At 49.0% G+C, this 14,801-nt stretch overlaps 2 protein-coding genes across 5 annotated transcripts in view; both read right to left on the bottom strand.

Moving 5' to 3' along the window:
* Positions 1-695: 695 nt before the first annotated feature.
* Positions 696-2,199, bottom strand: SH3BGRL3 (SH3 domain binding glutamate rich protein like 3). The gene is made up of 3 exons (XM_030323832.1): positions 2,037-2,199; positions 1,249-1,416; positions 696-1,128 (listed from the first exon to the last, which is right to left on the bottom strand). Exons 1-3 carry the CDS (start codon positions 2,082-2,084, stop codon positions 1,063-1,065), a joined length of 282 nt encoding a protein of 93 aa, XP_030179692.1. The 5' UTR covers positions 2,085-2,199; the 3' UTR covers positions 696-1,062.
* A 1,215-nt stretch (positions 2,200-3,414) lies between these two features.
* The window catches only part of CEP85 (centrosomal protein 85), a 36,450-nt gene continuing 25,063 nt past the window's right edge, over positions 3,415-14,801 (bottom strand). For 2 of the 4 annotated variants that reach the window (XM_032594222.1, XM_030323822.2), the window contains exons 8-14: positions 12,348-12,500; positions 11,970-12,121; positions 10,715-10,829; positions 9,549-9,599; positions 6,837-6,944; positions 5,486-5,711; positions 3,415-5,111 (exon numbers count right to left, since the gene is read on the bottom strand). In XM_032594222.1, coding sequence (XP_032450113.1) covers positions 4,951-5,111; positions 5,486-5,711; positions 6,837-6,944; positions 9,549-9,599; positions 10,715-10,829; positions 11,970-12,121; positions 12,348-12,500 — 966 coding nt within the window. In that variant the 3' untranslated portion in view covers positions 3,415-4,950. The other 2 variants (XM_030323824.1, XM_030323823.1) reach the window with 2 other exon arrangements.

Here is a 14,801-nt window from a genome sequence, read left to right as displayed (position 1 = left end):
AAGGCTCTCTTGGCGGGGCAGCCCAGCTGGGCGCCAGAGAAGGCTGGGGGGAAGGGGCGGTGCAGACCCGCCCCTCGGTAACTCGAGCTCCAGCTGGCGGGCCTAGCTGCTGGGTCTTTGTCCTCTAGGTTCCTTTCTCCCCAGAAGGGCTAAGCAGATCCAGTGGAGGGAAGGCAGGCTCCAGCTCAGCCTCAGCTGGTGCAGAAGGGCCTCATGTGCAAGCGTGCCGCGAGCAGGTCCCTGTGCACAGACACAGAGAACCACACGCACATGTGGCCACTTCCCCAACATTCTGCACAAAGCCACTGTGCCCAGACTGGCAGAGCTGCGGCCATGAACCCACTTCCATGACACGCCCATACTTAGCCAGGATGCTGGAACCCAGGCAGGCAGCCACATGGCGCGGTCACATTACCAAAAGGCATACAGATGTGCTACACTCATCAAGCCGGGCGTGTCAGGACACTATCACATGCATGTGATTCAGGAAGTGACCCACCCACACTGTTTGGAGAAACACTGGTCCACACAGTTATGCATATGCCAGACATACACCCACATACGTGCGCAATCATACACAGAGGTGCCACACAGGAGACGGCCCGACCGACCTGCCCGTGGGACCACGGCCTCAGACAATCCCATCTACCAGCCTTGCTCAGACCAAGGACTCAGGCCATATCAAACAGACACGGTGTCAGTGGAATGGGACATTTAATTGTCTCTAGGGGACAAGGAATGCGGGGCCTTTGGCAGAGCCCTGGCTAATGGAACCCACAAAGGTGCCCATCAGCCAGTGCCAGGCAGGGTGGCAGCCTCAGGGCCTGGCTGACAACAGCCAGCACTTGGGCTGTTGCTTAAGACAATTTCTGAGACTAGTGGGTAAGGAATGTTGCCTTTGAATGGAGAAGAGGGGGCTAAATTAGAGAGGGGGAGGAGGGGGGCTTGGGTTGCGGGGAGAGATTCTAAGGTCGGAAGGCTAGGAATGACAGGGAGTTGGTCACAAGGTCCTTCATGGCCGGCGGTGGCTGCGGGGGGACGTGGTGATGGAGTCCAGTGGGCTCAGGCCAGTTTCAGGAACTCCTGCAGTGTGTTTTGTTCCACAGCCTCCACGAAAAGCTCATAGTCCTAGGCGAGGGGAGGGGAGAGATGGTCAACCTGAGTGCTGGTGTTTTGTCCCAGGTCTGACTGACTTCTGAGTCAGCAGAAGTCCTACACTTCCCCACTCCCAACCCCCGGGGTTCATACCCCACAATACTGGTCCCCGTTGACAATCTGGGGTGGGGTGGCCTTGGGGTTGCCCGCCAAGGCTCGCATCTCATCCCGCAGGGCGTTGTCCTGGGAGATGTCCACTAGCTGGTACTGGATGCGCTTCCCATCCAGGATGCGGGTCACCTCGCTCTGCTGGGACTTGATCTGGGGGTAGAGGGCGGGCAGGGGTTAGTGAGCAGGCTGGAGGATTTACGGGGGAAACCTGGGCAGAAAGACAGGGACTGTGGCCAGTAGTTTTTGTGTCCCTCCACACCCTGGGCGAGGGTTCTGGCCACTAGGGAGTTAGGAGGATGAGTCAGGTTTGCAGCGGGGCAGGATGAGAAGAGGGACCACCATGCGGAGGGGAGTCAGAACGAAGGGAAGTGGGATAAAGTTCAGAGTGGAGAGAACCAGGAACTCAGCGAGGGGAAGGCAGGGCAGGCCTTGGTGGAGGCAGGTTAAGGGGCCACCCCTGCCTAGGTACACACAAAGTGGGGGAGAGGAAGAGCACGATCAGGACGTGATCGGGGTCGCAGGGGGGTTGCAGAGAGTGCGTGTCTGAGAGATGGGATGGGCGCGGGCAGCTCGTCCTGGGGCTGCTAAGGATCCAGGATGCCCAACGGAGGAGTTCAAGGCACAGACTCGGGGCCCGCGTTGGGACTCGACCCAGGAGGCCGAGCCCCGCACCTTCTCGCCCCCCGCTCCGCCCTGGGGGCGGGTCTCCGGCGCCGGGCCGTAGCGCCCGGACTCCGCCGCCCAAGCTTTCACCCGGGGCGTGCACTCACTTCGCGGGAGCCGGTGACCGACGTGCTGTAGACGCGCAGGCCGCTCATGCTGCGGGTGGACTGGCAAGCCGACAAGCGGACGGATGGCTGGCTGTAGCGGCAGCCGCACGGCCTGGAGACGACGCCGCCGCGCTCGGGAGCGGTTTCCTTCCTGCTCTGCCCGCGAGTCACCGCTCTCAGGACCAATGGGCGGCGCGGGCAGGCGTGCGGCCGGGGCGGAGCCTGCGCGACCCCGCCCCGCGCGCCGCTGCCCCCTCCCCTCCCCCTCAGTGACTGGGCGCGCCGAGGACCCCAGTGCTGCGCGAGGCCGTCCCCTCCCGCGCCTTCCCTGATCTGGGGGTTCAGCGTGAGGTGGGGGGAGGGGGCTGGTGGCCGGAAAGGCCAGGGAGGGCCTGGGTGACGGCTTGGCAAAGGCCTTTTCAGCGTCGCCCGGGTTTGCTGCACCCAGCTACCCACCCTCAGTGCCACGATAGCACGGCGCAGCTGGAGCTTTGAAGGCTTGGGCTGTTTTGAAACCTACAGTTCCTTGGCTAGGGAATCTTGCTCCAAGGGACCCCTTCCCACAGTCCCCGGGTGACACTCATACATGGCTAACCCCATAGCACACCAAAGCAGGGACAGCCCCTGCTGGGTGATTTCCCCACAAGTTCCTCTCTACTCAGGCAAGTCTAGACAAGGAAGGGTGGTGGCCGGAGACAGGGCCACACCCTCAAGGCACCAGATGGAGGCCAAGGTAAGAGTTTGCTAGCTCTAGAACGGGTGGAGGCAACAGTTGGTCGGGACTCCGGGGAGCCCGGCCCGCCCTTGTTTAAGATCCACAGCTGGTCTCAGGGTGGCCCTAGCTCAACTCCAACCCCAGATGGCATTCTAAAGCTGCTCCTGCTCCCAGAAAAAATCCAGGGGGTTGAGAGACTCATCAGCCCAAATTGGGCTCAGCTGTCTGTCTGGGGTTGGCCAGGACTGCCCTCACAGGCCCCCCACCCCACCCCAGGGCTCAAATAGCAGCCCAGAAAGACCACCTTAGCTCCGTGAGGCAAACAGGGCCCTGCCTGGCTCCAGGGAAGCCACTTCCTCACAGCAACCTAGAAGCAGACTTCCTCTCAGAGACTTACTGAAACTCTTTCCAACGACAGACTTGCTCAATGACTCAGGGCAGCTTCACCCAATAGAAAGTAGTGTCAGAAGAGATCTTATTTGTCCCCATAGAGAACACCAGAGGAGCGGAAGTGGTAGAAACACAGATGAGAGGCTGGACCTGCCAAAGGTCCCTCCTTGCTGCTGTCTGGGGAACTCGGCTAAACACCCGGGCCTTGGTTCCAATAAGGCAAAATGAGGGGTGGAGTAAGGGATGGTGATAATGGTGATAGAAAACTGAGGAGTTTGTTAAACATTTTATTTTGTAATCAAAATAGGCAATACAAACCAGTTGACATAACAAGGATTCATATAAATAACTGCTTATAAACTTTGAGGAAAAATACCCGTGAGCATGGTGGCTGGGCTCCCAACACAGGGTGGAGACCAACCAGGCAGCTCTGCTTTTAGGAGGCAGGAAGGAGCCCAGAGGCTGAGGGGATGGCTGGGTGGGGCTGCTCTGAATGGAAGGGATACATCACTCCATAAATAAGACACAAAATTGTAAAAACACTTAACGAGTCTCATTCAGACCCAAGAATGAGGTCCAGGATGCTTCTCTGACAGCTCAAAGCTTAGCAACAAACTCAGTGGCTGGCTTCTGAACTGCTCAGTGCTCCTCCATACCCTTACAAAGCCTTGGCTTGGCCTGGCTCCAGATCTAGAGGAGGCCTGGGGCCAGCCCAACAACCGGATACAAACAATTGTGTTCTGAGATGCTCCATACATGAGAAGGCAAGAGAAAATAAAAAGCACAGGGTCCCCAAAGGCCCCAGAGAAACAAAACCCAGCAAATACGGAAAGCTAGAACTTAGAGCCAAGCTATACCGGGTACTCAGAACTTTCAAAGGGGCCCCAGAGCAATAAAGGGAAAGGACCCTGCCCCTAAACAAAAGAGAGGCACAAATCAGGACTGGGCTCTGGCCTCAGCCCCAGGAGGAGGAGGTGAGTAACTTGACAGTTGCCCTGTGGCAATATGAGGGAAAATCCTGCCCAAACCCAGAACCATAGAGAAGAGTTTACAAGGGGGCTACCTGGATGGCCTGAGAACAAAGGAGAAGGGAGCTGTGCTAACCACATGGCCAGGGCCCCATGGGACAGAGCAGCTGGAGAATGGGGTATCCTGTAAAATGGCATGACAGCTCAGATTAAGGAGACCTGGATACAATCCCTAGGCCAATTCTAGTGGGTGCTTTGCTAATAAACAGATCACCCTGAGGCATCTGTGAGAACAAGAGTCCTGAGGAAGCAGCAGTGGGACCAGGCCAAAGAATACCCCGAAAGCCAACTTAGATCCCAGGCAGGCTAGCCGACTGGTCTGAGAATTCTCACATGGCCACTGTGACTGGTACTCAGCCTTTCCAGTGGACATCAGCAGGACCAAAGTATGGAGTGGGAATGAACGTGGATCCATCCAGAGGACGGAAAAGGGAAGTGAGCAGCCTGTTTACCTTTGACATCAGCCTGGGGCTGGGAACAGTCTGTGAGGACTTATCAGTTAACCTGCAAAAGTTAATTAGTAACTCACCCTCAAAGGGTAAATCAGTATGACAGGACAAATGCAATCCAACAAGGCAAAGCCAGTGTGGGGCAGGGCAGGCACAGTTCCTTAATCAGCCCTTGGCCCCAGATGCAGGTTCTTACCCCCCTCCATCCCTTCTCTCTGGGAATAGCAGCAAATAGGAGGCAAGAGATTGTCAGGGCAGGACCTGCAAGACTGGGCTCTCAGCAGACCAGATCTTCCCTGGGGGAACGGAGTCTATGCCACCCCCAGCATTCCTCACTGAGTGACACAGTTTTCTCCCATATCCTGGGCATATCTGTCTGACATGGTGGTCCTTAAGTCCTCGATGTCACGGCGCAGCTGTTGAACCTCTTCTAGTTTCCTCCTGATCACATCTGGCTTCTGCAAATCTAGTTGAATCCCTGGGTGCTGTGCAGCTGGGGAGAAGAGCATTTCAAGAGAATGTTAGTGAGTCAGTTAGGACATGCTTTCAATGGAGGGGGTGGTATGGATACGCAGTACTTTGAGACCCATGGTCTTAAAACACATGTTTTTAAAAAAGCAGATGGGGATAGTGGGCTGAAAACTTGCTAAGGGCCATTTTCTGTTTGTCCCGCATTCAAGTACCCATAAGGATGACTGCTTCCAAAACAGATTTACTGAGTATCTACTTTGCAAAACACATAAACTCCCAGGGGCAGTGACCAGGTCTATAGAGCCTTGATCACACAAAGGATGGGAAAATTGGATGGGGGTGACAGAAGAATGAAAGCCACTCTCTCCTGTGTCCCAGACTGGCCTGAGGACTCACAGTGAATGCCCAGGAGCAGGGAGAGATTGGGGTCATGGCCCTGGGCCCTCTGGGTCACAATGCTACAGACAGCCTGCAGATCTTGAAGGCAACTGGCCAACTCCTGGTGCAGTTCAAATGCCAGCTGGGCTGTATCTGGTGAAGATGGAGACCCTGGTTGGGCTTGACGCAGGTGTTCCTGGAGTGTCAGATTCTTCTCGATCAGGTCCTGGTTCTGTACTGAAAGCTGAGCCGACAGATGGGCAAACACATTAACCCAAGCCCAGGGAAGGGCAGACTATTTATACATGTACGTGAATACACGAGTCACAGGGGATATCGACCCCTCCCCACCACTACCAACAGGCTTAGCACTCCCCCTATTCCCAAAACTGGGCCTAAGTTCTCCTGCAGGTAGGTCAGGCCCATAGGGTTCCAGTACTGGAGTCTTCCCCAGCAGACTCTGAGTCATCAGCCTCCAGGTTTCTGTTCAGGAACCAGAGAAGATACTCCCGCCCCTCGGAACTCTATCTGAAGGCAGTCCCTCAGCCAACTCTGTTAACCAGGCTATTAGAGGAGGCTTAACGTGAACTGTGAAATCTGAGGAGACACTGGTTTCAATCTCTCCCTGCCACCCTGACAAAAGTGGCCACCAGCCAGCCTGATCAGAGTGTGTCAGAGGAATAAAGGGGGCAAGAAAGACAACAATACAGCTAGTGGCCACTGGGTGGGGGCCTGAGGGAGCTAGGAACCTGGAGGACACAGCACTGGAATGTGCCCTGCTTGCATTTTTACACCTTCACCTCAGTAGAATCAGGCTTTTCTACAAAGACCAGCTATTCATGTATGTCTGTGTCTCCTTCTCTCTCTCTCCCTGAACAGCTTAACCCATTTTCCCCTCCCTCCCTCTATTCTGTTTTAAAAACACTTAATAGAGTTCTTCCTCCAGTCCCAGCCTTTCACGTACACTGGGCCATGTGACAATCCCAGCTCTGAGAGACTCCTTCCTAGGTCAGTGAACTTGGTCACCCCTTGCTGACAGCTCTGTATACTCCATGAGGACCACCGAGCTCTCAGTCTTCTTGAACCCTTCCTCCCCAACCCCACAAACCTGTGGCTAAAGGAAAACAAAGGGAGAGAGACTGACTTCTTGCATCCAAAACACATTCCTGGGTAAATATGGCCTAAGATGGGATTACGACCTTTAACAGAAAGGATGATGCGGCGTCCCTTTCCATTCTTCTGTCAAAAACAGTTGTTCAGCAGGGACCTCTCAAACATGAGGGCTCTTGTGGGAGTAGGGATGGGGAAGGTACACTGAGAAATCAGGCTTGTGGAGGCAGTACCACGAGGCCCAGATGCTGCTGCTCACCTCTTTCACGGCTGTGCGAAGCTGCTGCAGGGCTGTCTCCCTCCGCTGGGCCTCCTCTTTCAGGGCCTGGCTTGCTCCTTCTTCCTGAGCCACCTCCTGCTCTAGGCTCTGAATCCCAGGGCAAGGAGTGGTAGGATTGCATATGAGGAGTAACAAATCTGGTTTAGACCATGTCACCTCTGGCCTGGACTATATAGTAAAGCCCCACCCCACCCATACACGGCTTAGAGATTATCTTAGAAAAGCCCTGATCTGCTACTTCCCTTTGAAACCCTCCTATAGTTGCTGACCAATTAGAGGTCAGCTCCTCAGCAGGGCATTCCAGACTAGTCTGGCCCTTACCTACTTTTCTAGCCGCATCTCTTTTCACCTTCCACACAGCCTCTACTCCAGCCACATCAAATGACTGCACAGCCTTCATTCCCAAAGGCTCCAGCTCCAAACTTGCTCACTCTCCTTCCCCTTTGTCTAGGCTACTCTTCTGCTCTATAACCCAGGAAACCTTCAAGGCCCACCTGAGCCTTCCTTAATCCGCAAATCAGATTCTATTAATCCTACTCTCGCCCTGCTACTCATACTTCCATCATGGCTCATGAGTACACTTGTTGGCAGTGCACATGGTTCCCCCCCCTCTCCATAACTTTCTTGAGGGCAAGAAATGCCTATTCAGTTGAGTTCAGTACTTACTGAACACTGTGACAGGCACTGAGGATACTGAAAAGAATACCAAACAATACCAGTCTTTGAGGAGCCCACAGCCAAAGCCCTTGAGAATACTGTGTATTAAATGCTTCTGACAGAGATAAGGGGTAGGAGTGCTCCCACAGTCACCTAATCTAGTTAGGAGGGAGAGGGGGAGAGGGAGGGAGAGAGAGAGAGAGTGTGTGTGTAGGGATGGTCAGGGTCAGGGAGAGGGAGGTATTTATGTTTGTTATTTTTTGCCTCATTCTATTCATTCCAACTCCCCTCCCCCAATTTTGAAACTTATTTGAATAAAGTATTTAAAAATTTTCTGAATTTTCCCATTTTGTATTAATAAAAAACTGCCAAAGGAGAACATCTCATCACCATGAAATACCCAAGGTGACAGTTTTCAATCTACTTGATTCCAGCAAATTCATCTGATATTTTAATTTGCCTGAGAAGTTTCATCATGGGTAAATGTAAAAGGTGGGGCTTTTTTGGGGCGCCTGGGTGGCTCAGTTGGTTGAGCATCTTACTTTGGCTCAGGTCATGATCTTGCAGCTCGTGAGTTTGAACCCTGCATTGGGCTCTGTGCTGACAACTCAGAGCCTGGCACCTGCTTCAGATTATCTCTCCATCTCTCTGTCCCTCTCCCACTCACGCACTCTCTCTTAAATATAAATAAAATATTTAAAAAATATATATATATTTTAAAAAAGTTGGGCTTTTTCAACCTTTTTGAGAGCTGAGGGTTTCAGAGTATGTATCTGAAACACATTAAAAGCTCTACTAGGAACCTGAGATTTAAAATTTTTTTTTTTCAACGTTTATTTATTTTTGGGACAGAGAGATACAGAGCATGAACGGGGGAGGGGCAGAGAGAGAGGGAGACACAGAATCGGAAACAGGCTCCAGGCTCTGAGCCATCAGCCCAGAGCCCGATGCGGGGCTCGAACTCACGGACCGCGAGATCGTGACCTGGCTGAAGTCGGACGCTTAACCGACTGTGCCACCCAGGCGCCCCGGGAACCTGAGATTTTAAATGGATATAAACACTCACTAGGCTTGACTATCTTCTTATAGGACTTGAAATAGGGGAACTAGACAGACGTAGCCCAACCTACATGATGGCAAAGGCAGGACTGCAGCTTTGAGCTGCTCTCAGAGTGAGTGCATTTCACAGTTTTGATGAGAAAACCTCTTTTGGAGTCCAAAGAGAACCTGAGTGCACCTGCTTTACCTAGGGTTTTTTGGAGAACCCAATTAAGGACACCTCCCTACTCTGGCCCAAAATAGAAACCAGGAGTTGTCTTTAGTTTTTCCTTATTCTCTAACCCCCTACATCTTGTCAGTCACGGATTCCTCTTAATTCCACTTCCTAAAATTCACTTGAATCTGTCCCTCACAGCTTCTTCTCCTTGCTATGCTGCCAGGTTCCTTCATCATCTCTCACCAGGATTTCTGCAATAATCCACCAGCCTCCAGCCTTGTTTCTCTCCAAGTGCCAATCTTTCCACACTCAAGCCTGAGTTGCAAATCTGACTACCTCACACCTAAATTACATTCTATTCGCACTGTCAGTATGGAGCCCGATGTAGGGATTGAGCCCACGAACTGTGAGATCATGACCTGAGCCAAAATTAAGTTGGACTCTTAACCGAACGAGCCACCCAAGCGCTCCGTGTGCTATTCCTTCTATCTGGAATTCTAAAACCAAAGTATTCAGCTCTTCTTTGCCTAGCTAACTTTTCCTCCTTGTTCCAGGCTCATGATCTCCAGAAACCCTTCCTTAACCTGCCCTGCTCTCACTGACTCTTCTATGCTCCCCCAAAGCAGCAAGGACATTGTTCTCATAATACTGTGCTAAAACCTCTTCCCCACAAGATTGTAGGCTAAAAGCACTGATTGGGTCTCATTCTTGCTATACTCCTAACACTGAGCAAATTGTATGACACAGAATATAGAGTTGGCCGAATTCTAGAGATTCCATCAAGTCCTGCTCGTCGTGTCATAAGGACACCAGCTCACCTGTACTTGTGAACGCAGCTGATCCATCTTCTGTTGTTGCTTCTCCACAATCTGAAAGGCAAAGTTATCAAGGAAGGCTATAAGCACAGGCTGATGGTAAGGTCAGAGGGCAAGAGGCTACATCAGGATCTATGGTCTATTAGTGCCACTGTGGCTATAGCCAATCAATAGTGAAACCAGGGTGAAAGCAATTTAGCTCTACTTACAGAAAAAAACCCAGATTCCCTATCCTAGCTAGCTAGCTTCACACTTCTGTACTCTACTCACAAAGAGGTTTAAACAGGAATGTAATGTGGACTATGACCACTACTGGGAGGAAGTGGGGAATTCACTCGGATAACTGTGGGCCAGTAGAATAAACTTTATATATAACCAGTGTACATTTTAGTTCTTTAGTAGAGGACAGGACCAAAAATTCAGTTTAATGAAGTCTGGCCTATCCAGAGCTGTGATGAATGCTATTATTTATAGCTTTGGTCACAAGGCTGTTCAAGGAGAGACCACGAATAGGCCATTTCCTGTCCTTTGAGACCTCAGGTATTCTCTGAACCATTTCTGGGGTATATTTATTTATTTTGAGAGAGCAAGTAGGGGAGGGGCAGAGAGCGGGGGGGATAGAGAGAGAATCCCAAGCAGGCTCTGTGCTGTCAGCACAGAGCACAAGCAGGGCTCAATCTGATGAGCTAAAAGATCATGACCTGAACTGAGATCAAGAGTCGGACACTTAAATAACTGAACCACCCAGGTGCCCCTCTGGGTCTTTTTTTTTTTTTTTTAACCTACCTATCAGTCTCACTAATAGGTTTGGACTTTCTTCTCTGCTAAATTAGGGCCACTTTGCCAGTTAGAACTCTGCCCAATGCAAGAGGTTCTGTGTGGGGCCTAAGCCATGAATGAAGTGCACCAAGCATCAATGTACCATTTTGGAGCATCTAGTTTGGATGTTCAAAAGCATATCCTCTCCTAATTCTGCTTGCCTGTTGTTAAGAATAAATATCTAAAATGCAAACTTATTATGCAGGGGTGACTTCTCAGAAAAGAGAGGAAAGTTCTGGGTAATGCATCTTAGGTGGCCCAGGGCCAGAAATTCATGGTTCCTTCCCAGTACACAATCTTCTCTTCCTTCTCAGCCTGCCCTCTATTACAGCCTGGACACACTCAGTCACCTTTCGGAGGGAATCACATTCTTTCTGCCAGGACTCCATTTCCACTTTTGGACCTTCTCCCTGTTGGGCTGGACCTTCTCCACTGGCCTCCTCCACACACTGCTTATCTTGCAGGCTGAAAGACAGTGGCCTCTTTAAGAATTTTGAAGTCAGGCAGATGTGGCTTTGACTCCTGATTCTATTATTTATTGTACGTTTGGGGTAAGACACTCAGGCCCTTCCAAGCCATATCTGGGGATAACGTGTTAGGTCTGTTGTAACATAGGGTGTACCACACACAAGTTGCCTAGCGTATGTTAGTTCTCTTCCCTAGAGGCCAGCATCTATCCACTCTTCCACCAATTCTCTACCTGCCCAATGCTCTTTTATATTTCTTTTGATATTTAAAAATAAACACTCATCACATGTATTTAGATTATAAAAGTCATACATGTATACTGTAGAAATTTTGGAAAACAAAATCTTTTTTTCTTGGCACACATAGTCTGGGGCAGGGTCAACTTTGACCCCAACCTCTCTTCTGACTCCAACCGAAGGTCTCCTCCAATGGATCCCCACAATCACTTTCATTATGGCTCATCTGCTGAGACAAACAACAGGGTCACTATGGTTGAATTTGGGATGAGAAATCCAATCCATCCCATTAGAAACTGGATTTGGTCCAAGAGGCTGTCGAAACACAGCCATCACATTTTCAGAAACTGCAACTGATATGGAAGAGGCTCTCAAAATACCCTGAGAGTACATTATGGCATCTTGTTTTGTTCTTAGAACCTGTTGTGTCAATCGAGAACAATCCCTAGGGCTGAAGAGAAACAGATGTTCCTAGTAGCCTTTAGCTTACAAGGTTCAACATGTAGATCACCCCCCACCCTCCACCCTTAACATCAGGATCTGCTTTTGCAAATATACAGTTAACTAATTTCCCAGTATATAAAGTAGTTCCCTTCGCTCAACACATACATACTCAAGGATTACTATCCATTATTATTATTATTATTATTATTATTATTATGCCAGGCACTGGGTTGGACCTTCCAAAGGATATAATGACAAACCCCCACTGCACTACTACACCCTCCACTCTCCATCTCAAAGACCTATTCCTTGCCCATAAACAGCTATCCTATTACTCATATTCCAAAGAAACGAAGCTCAGAAAAGTAAAGTGATTTGCTCTAAGTCACACAAGTAGTAAGTAGGATAGACCTAACTCTCCACTCCTTTCTTCAACTACACAAGGGTATTTATTTACCTATGTCTACTGGAGAATTCTGCTCCTCTCTGTCTCAGGCTTTCCAGTTGACCCTCCTTCTCTCTGCAGGCTGCCTGGGTTTCCTCCAGCAAACTCTCCAGCTCGGTTACTCTCTCCTGCAGCTCTGTACTCTTCAATTCAGAATCCTTAAGCTGAGAGACAGGATCCCATACTTACGGTCAATAAGCCAAGGAATACTGCGTATCTCAAAAAAATGTGCAGTCCAATTGCAAATTGGACAGATGTGCGTCTGGACTTGACTCCTTTGGGTTTTTCCTTTAGGAAGCCACAGGGTAACTGCATACAGCAGAGGCTGAGGAAGTCCCCCTGCTTGGCCACTCCTTGCTAGCCCCAGGTATGCCCAGACATTGCTGCTACCTGCTGGCTCTGCTTCTGATGATCTTCCAGGGTGGGCAGGTCAGCCAGGTAACGCTCCAAGGTCTCAATACGCTGCTGCTTCTCCCGGTTCTGCTCTGATTCCTTCTGACATTTCTTTTTCAAATTATTGATATGTTTATCACGACCCTTGACCTAAGGAAAGAAGTCAAGAATCTGTCTCCACTGACTCCTCTAGGACTTTGAACATCACCTTTTTTTCTGAAATGATCATTGTCTCTGCCCTTAGAGCTGTAAATGTCGTTCTACTACAATGAAGACAGGGAGCTGTTCAAATTTTGCCATTTGAAATTAGGGCATAAACCGCAGAGTTAACACACCTGAACGTTCCAATCAAGGGTAGGGAAGAAGGGCTCCTTGGGGAGTTTTTAAAAACTGGTAGCACTTCTACATACAGGCATACCTGGGTGACACTGCAGGTTTGGTTCCAGACCACTGCAATAAAGTGAGTATCACAATAAAACATGTCAAGTGAATTTTTTGGTTTCCTAGTTCACATAAAAGTTATGTTTACACTACACTGTAGTCTATGAGGTGTGCAATAGCATTGTGTCTAAAAAACAATGTACATGTCTTAATTAAAATATACTTTATTGGGGCGCCTGGGTGGCGCAGTCGGTTAAGCGTCCGACTTCAGCCAGGTCACGATCTCGCGGTCCGTGAGTTCGAGCCCCGCGTCGGGCTCTGTGCTGACTGCTCAGAGCCTGGAGCCTGTTTCCGATTCTGTGTCTCCCTCTCTCTCTGCCCCTCCCCCGTTCATGCTCTGTCTCTCTCTGTCCCAAAAATAAATAAACGTTTAAAAAAAAAAAAAAATATATACTTTATTGCTAAAATATGCTGATCATCATCTGAGCTTTCAGCAAGTCTTAATCACAGATCACAGGTCACTAAAACAAACATAATCATAATGAGAAAGTTTGAAATACTGCAAGAATTACCAAAATATAACACAGAGACATGAAATAAGCAAATGCTGTTGGAAAATGGCACCAAAAGATTTTTATCAAGGCAGGGTTGCCACAAATCTTCAATTTGTAAAAAATGCAGTATTTGAGACACACGATAAAGGGAAGCACAATAAAACAAGGTATGCCTGTAATAAAGAATCCATCTGGTTTTTGTCCTGGGGTTCTGGGAAAAAACTTCTATACTCTTAGGATTTGCCAAACAATATGAGCATCTTTGTTATTCATAGTGGTCTGGTCTGTTCCAGTGAAATAAATGCTTTCTTCCCTGAACAGAACATGTGATTTAAAGCTAAGCAATCATCTGGAAGGGCTAATGAGACTGTAAACTTCTTGAAAGGAGGAGCTGTGTCCATTTTGCTTATTATTATAGCCCCCACACATAAAAGCCATAGCTCAGTGCTTGGCACAAAGTGGGCACTCAACCAAGATTTGCTGAATGTACACTTTTTCTCCACTATTATGGTTTTTTCTTTGGCTTATGAAAAAAGGATGCTAGAGAAAGTAGAGAAAAAGTAAGGCATATCTACTGATGTCAAAAGGAGACACAGACCTAATTTAATCCAAAGGTAAGAAAGTACTAAGAGTGGATCCCTGAAAATCAGCCAAAGGCTTTATCCCAGGTATAATCTCTACCCTTTCAAGCTCTAAACCAGTGAGTCTCACATTTTAATATGCATCAGACTCAGCTGGGAAACTTATTGAAAATGCTGATAACCAACTCTGAATTTAAAAAAATGATGGATTACCCAAAGACCTTTATCTCTTCTTCTAAAACATCTCTCAAATGACAGGAAGGAAATTAGAGTACTAATTTTAAAAAGCTAACAGAGGAAGAGATAAAAGTACATGAGAGATTTCAACGTGTTTACAGAAGATGAAAGTGGACAGGGGATAAATTACTCAAAGAGTTATAACCATAGTGGGCATTACAGACAATTTGGAGAACAATGTGCCCTTCACACCCTCCCAGTACTTCTCAACTCAAAGCACCAGGTACATCTGAGGCAGGTATCAGCCATAGATCTGAAAAATAGGGCACTCATTGGAAGTCTATATACAGGTTAGCTGGATACCATTTTCACCCTAAGTTTCCCCAATAGGAGACTGCAGATTTATCCTCCAGAGAAATCAGAGAGATTCCAGACTCAAGAATATCAGTCACAGCAGAGCGTGCAGCGCTGGGTTGCAAGGAAGTATAAGTAAAAATCTATATAGAGAACTGTGGGACTCTAAGCCTAATCTCCTTCTCAGTATTGAGATCCTAAAAGCCAAAAGCATTCCTGTCCCTAGCCTCACAACTAGGCAGGAGGCTGAAGATTCTTTTCTGGAGAGAGTGAGGTAAGATACTCAGATACTAATATTTGAGGGTCCTCGAGAGAGAAGGTAGTCCAAGTCTGATCATCCTATAGTGAACTCCACCAGTCAACTATCACGAAGCTAGAGCTTCTATCCAGTTTTTAAATACTTC

The sequence above is a fragment of the Lynx canadensis genome, chromosome C1 (genome assembly GCF_007474595.2).
Source record: "Lynx canadensis isolate LIC74 chromosome C1, mLynCan4.pri.v2, whole genome shotgun sequence".
Classification (NCBI taxonomy): Eukaryota; Metazoa; Chordata; class Mammalia; order Carnivora; family Felidae; genus Lynx; species Lynx canadensis.
This window is presented reverse-complemented; position numbering and strand designations above follow the sequence as displayed.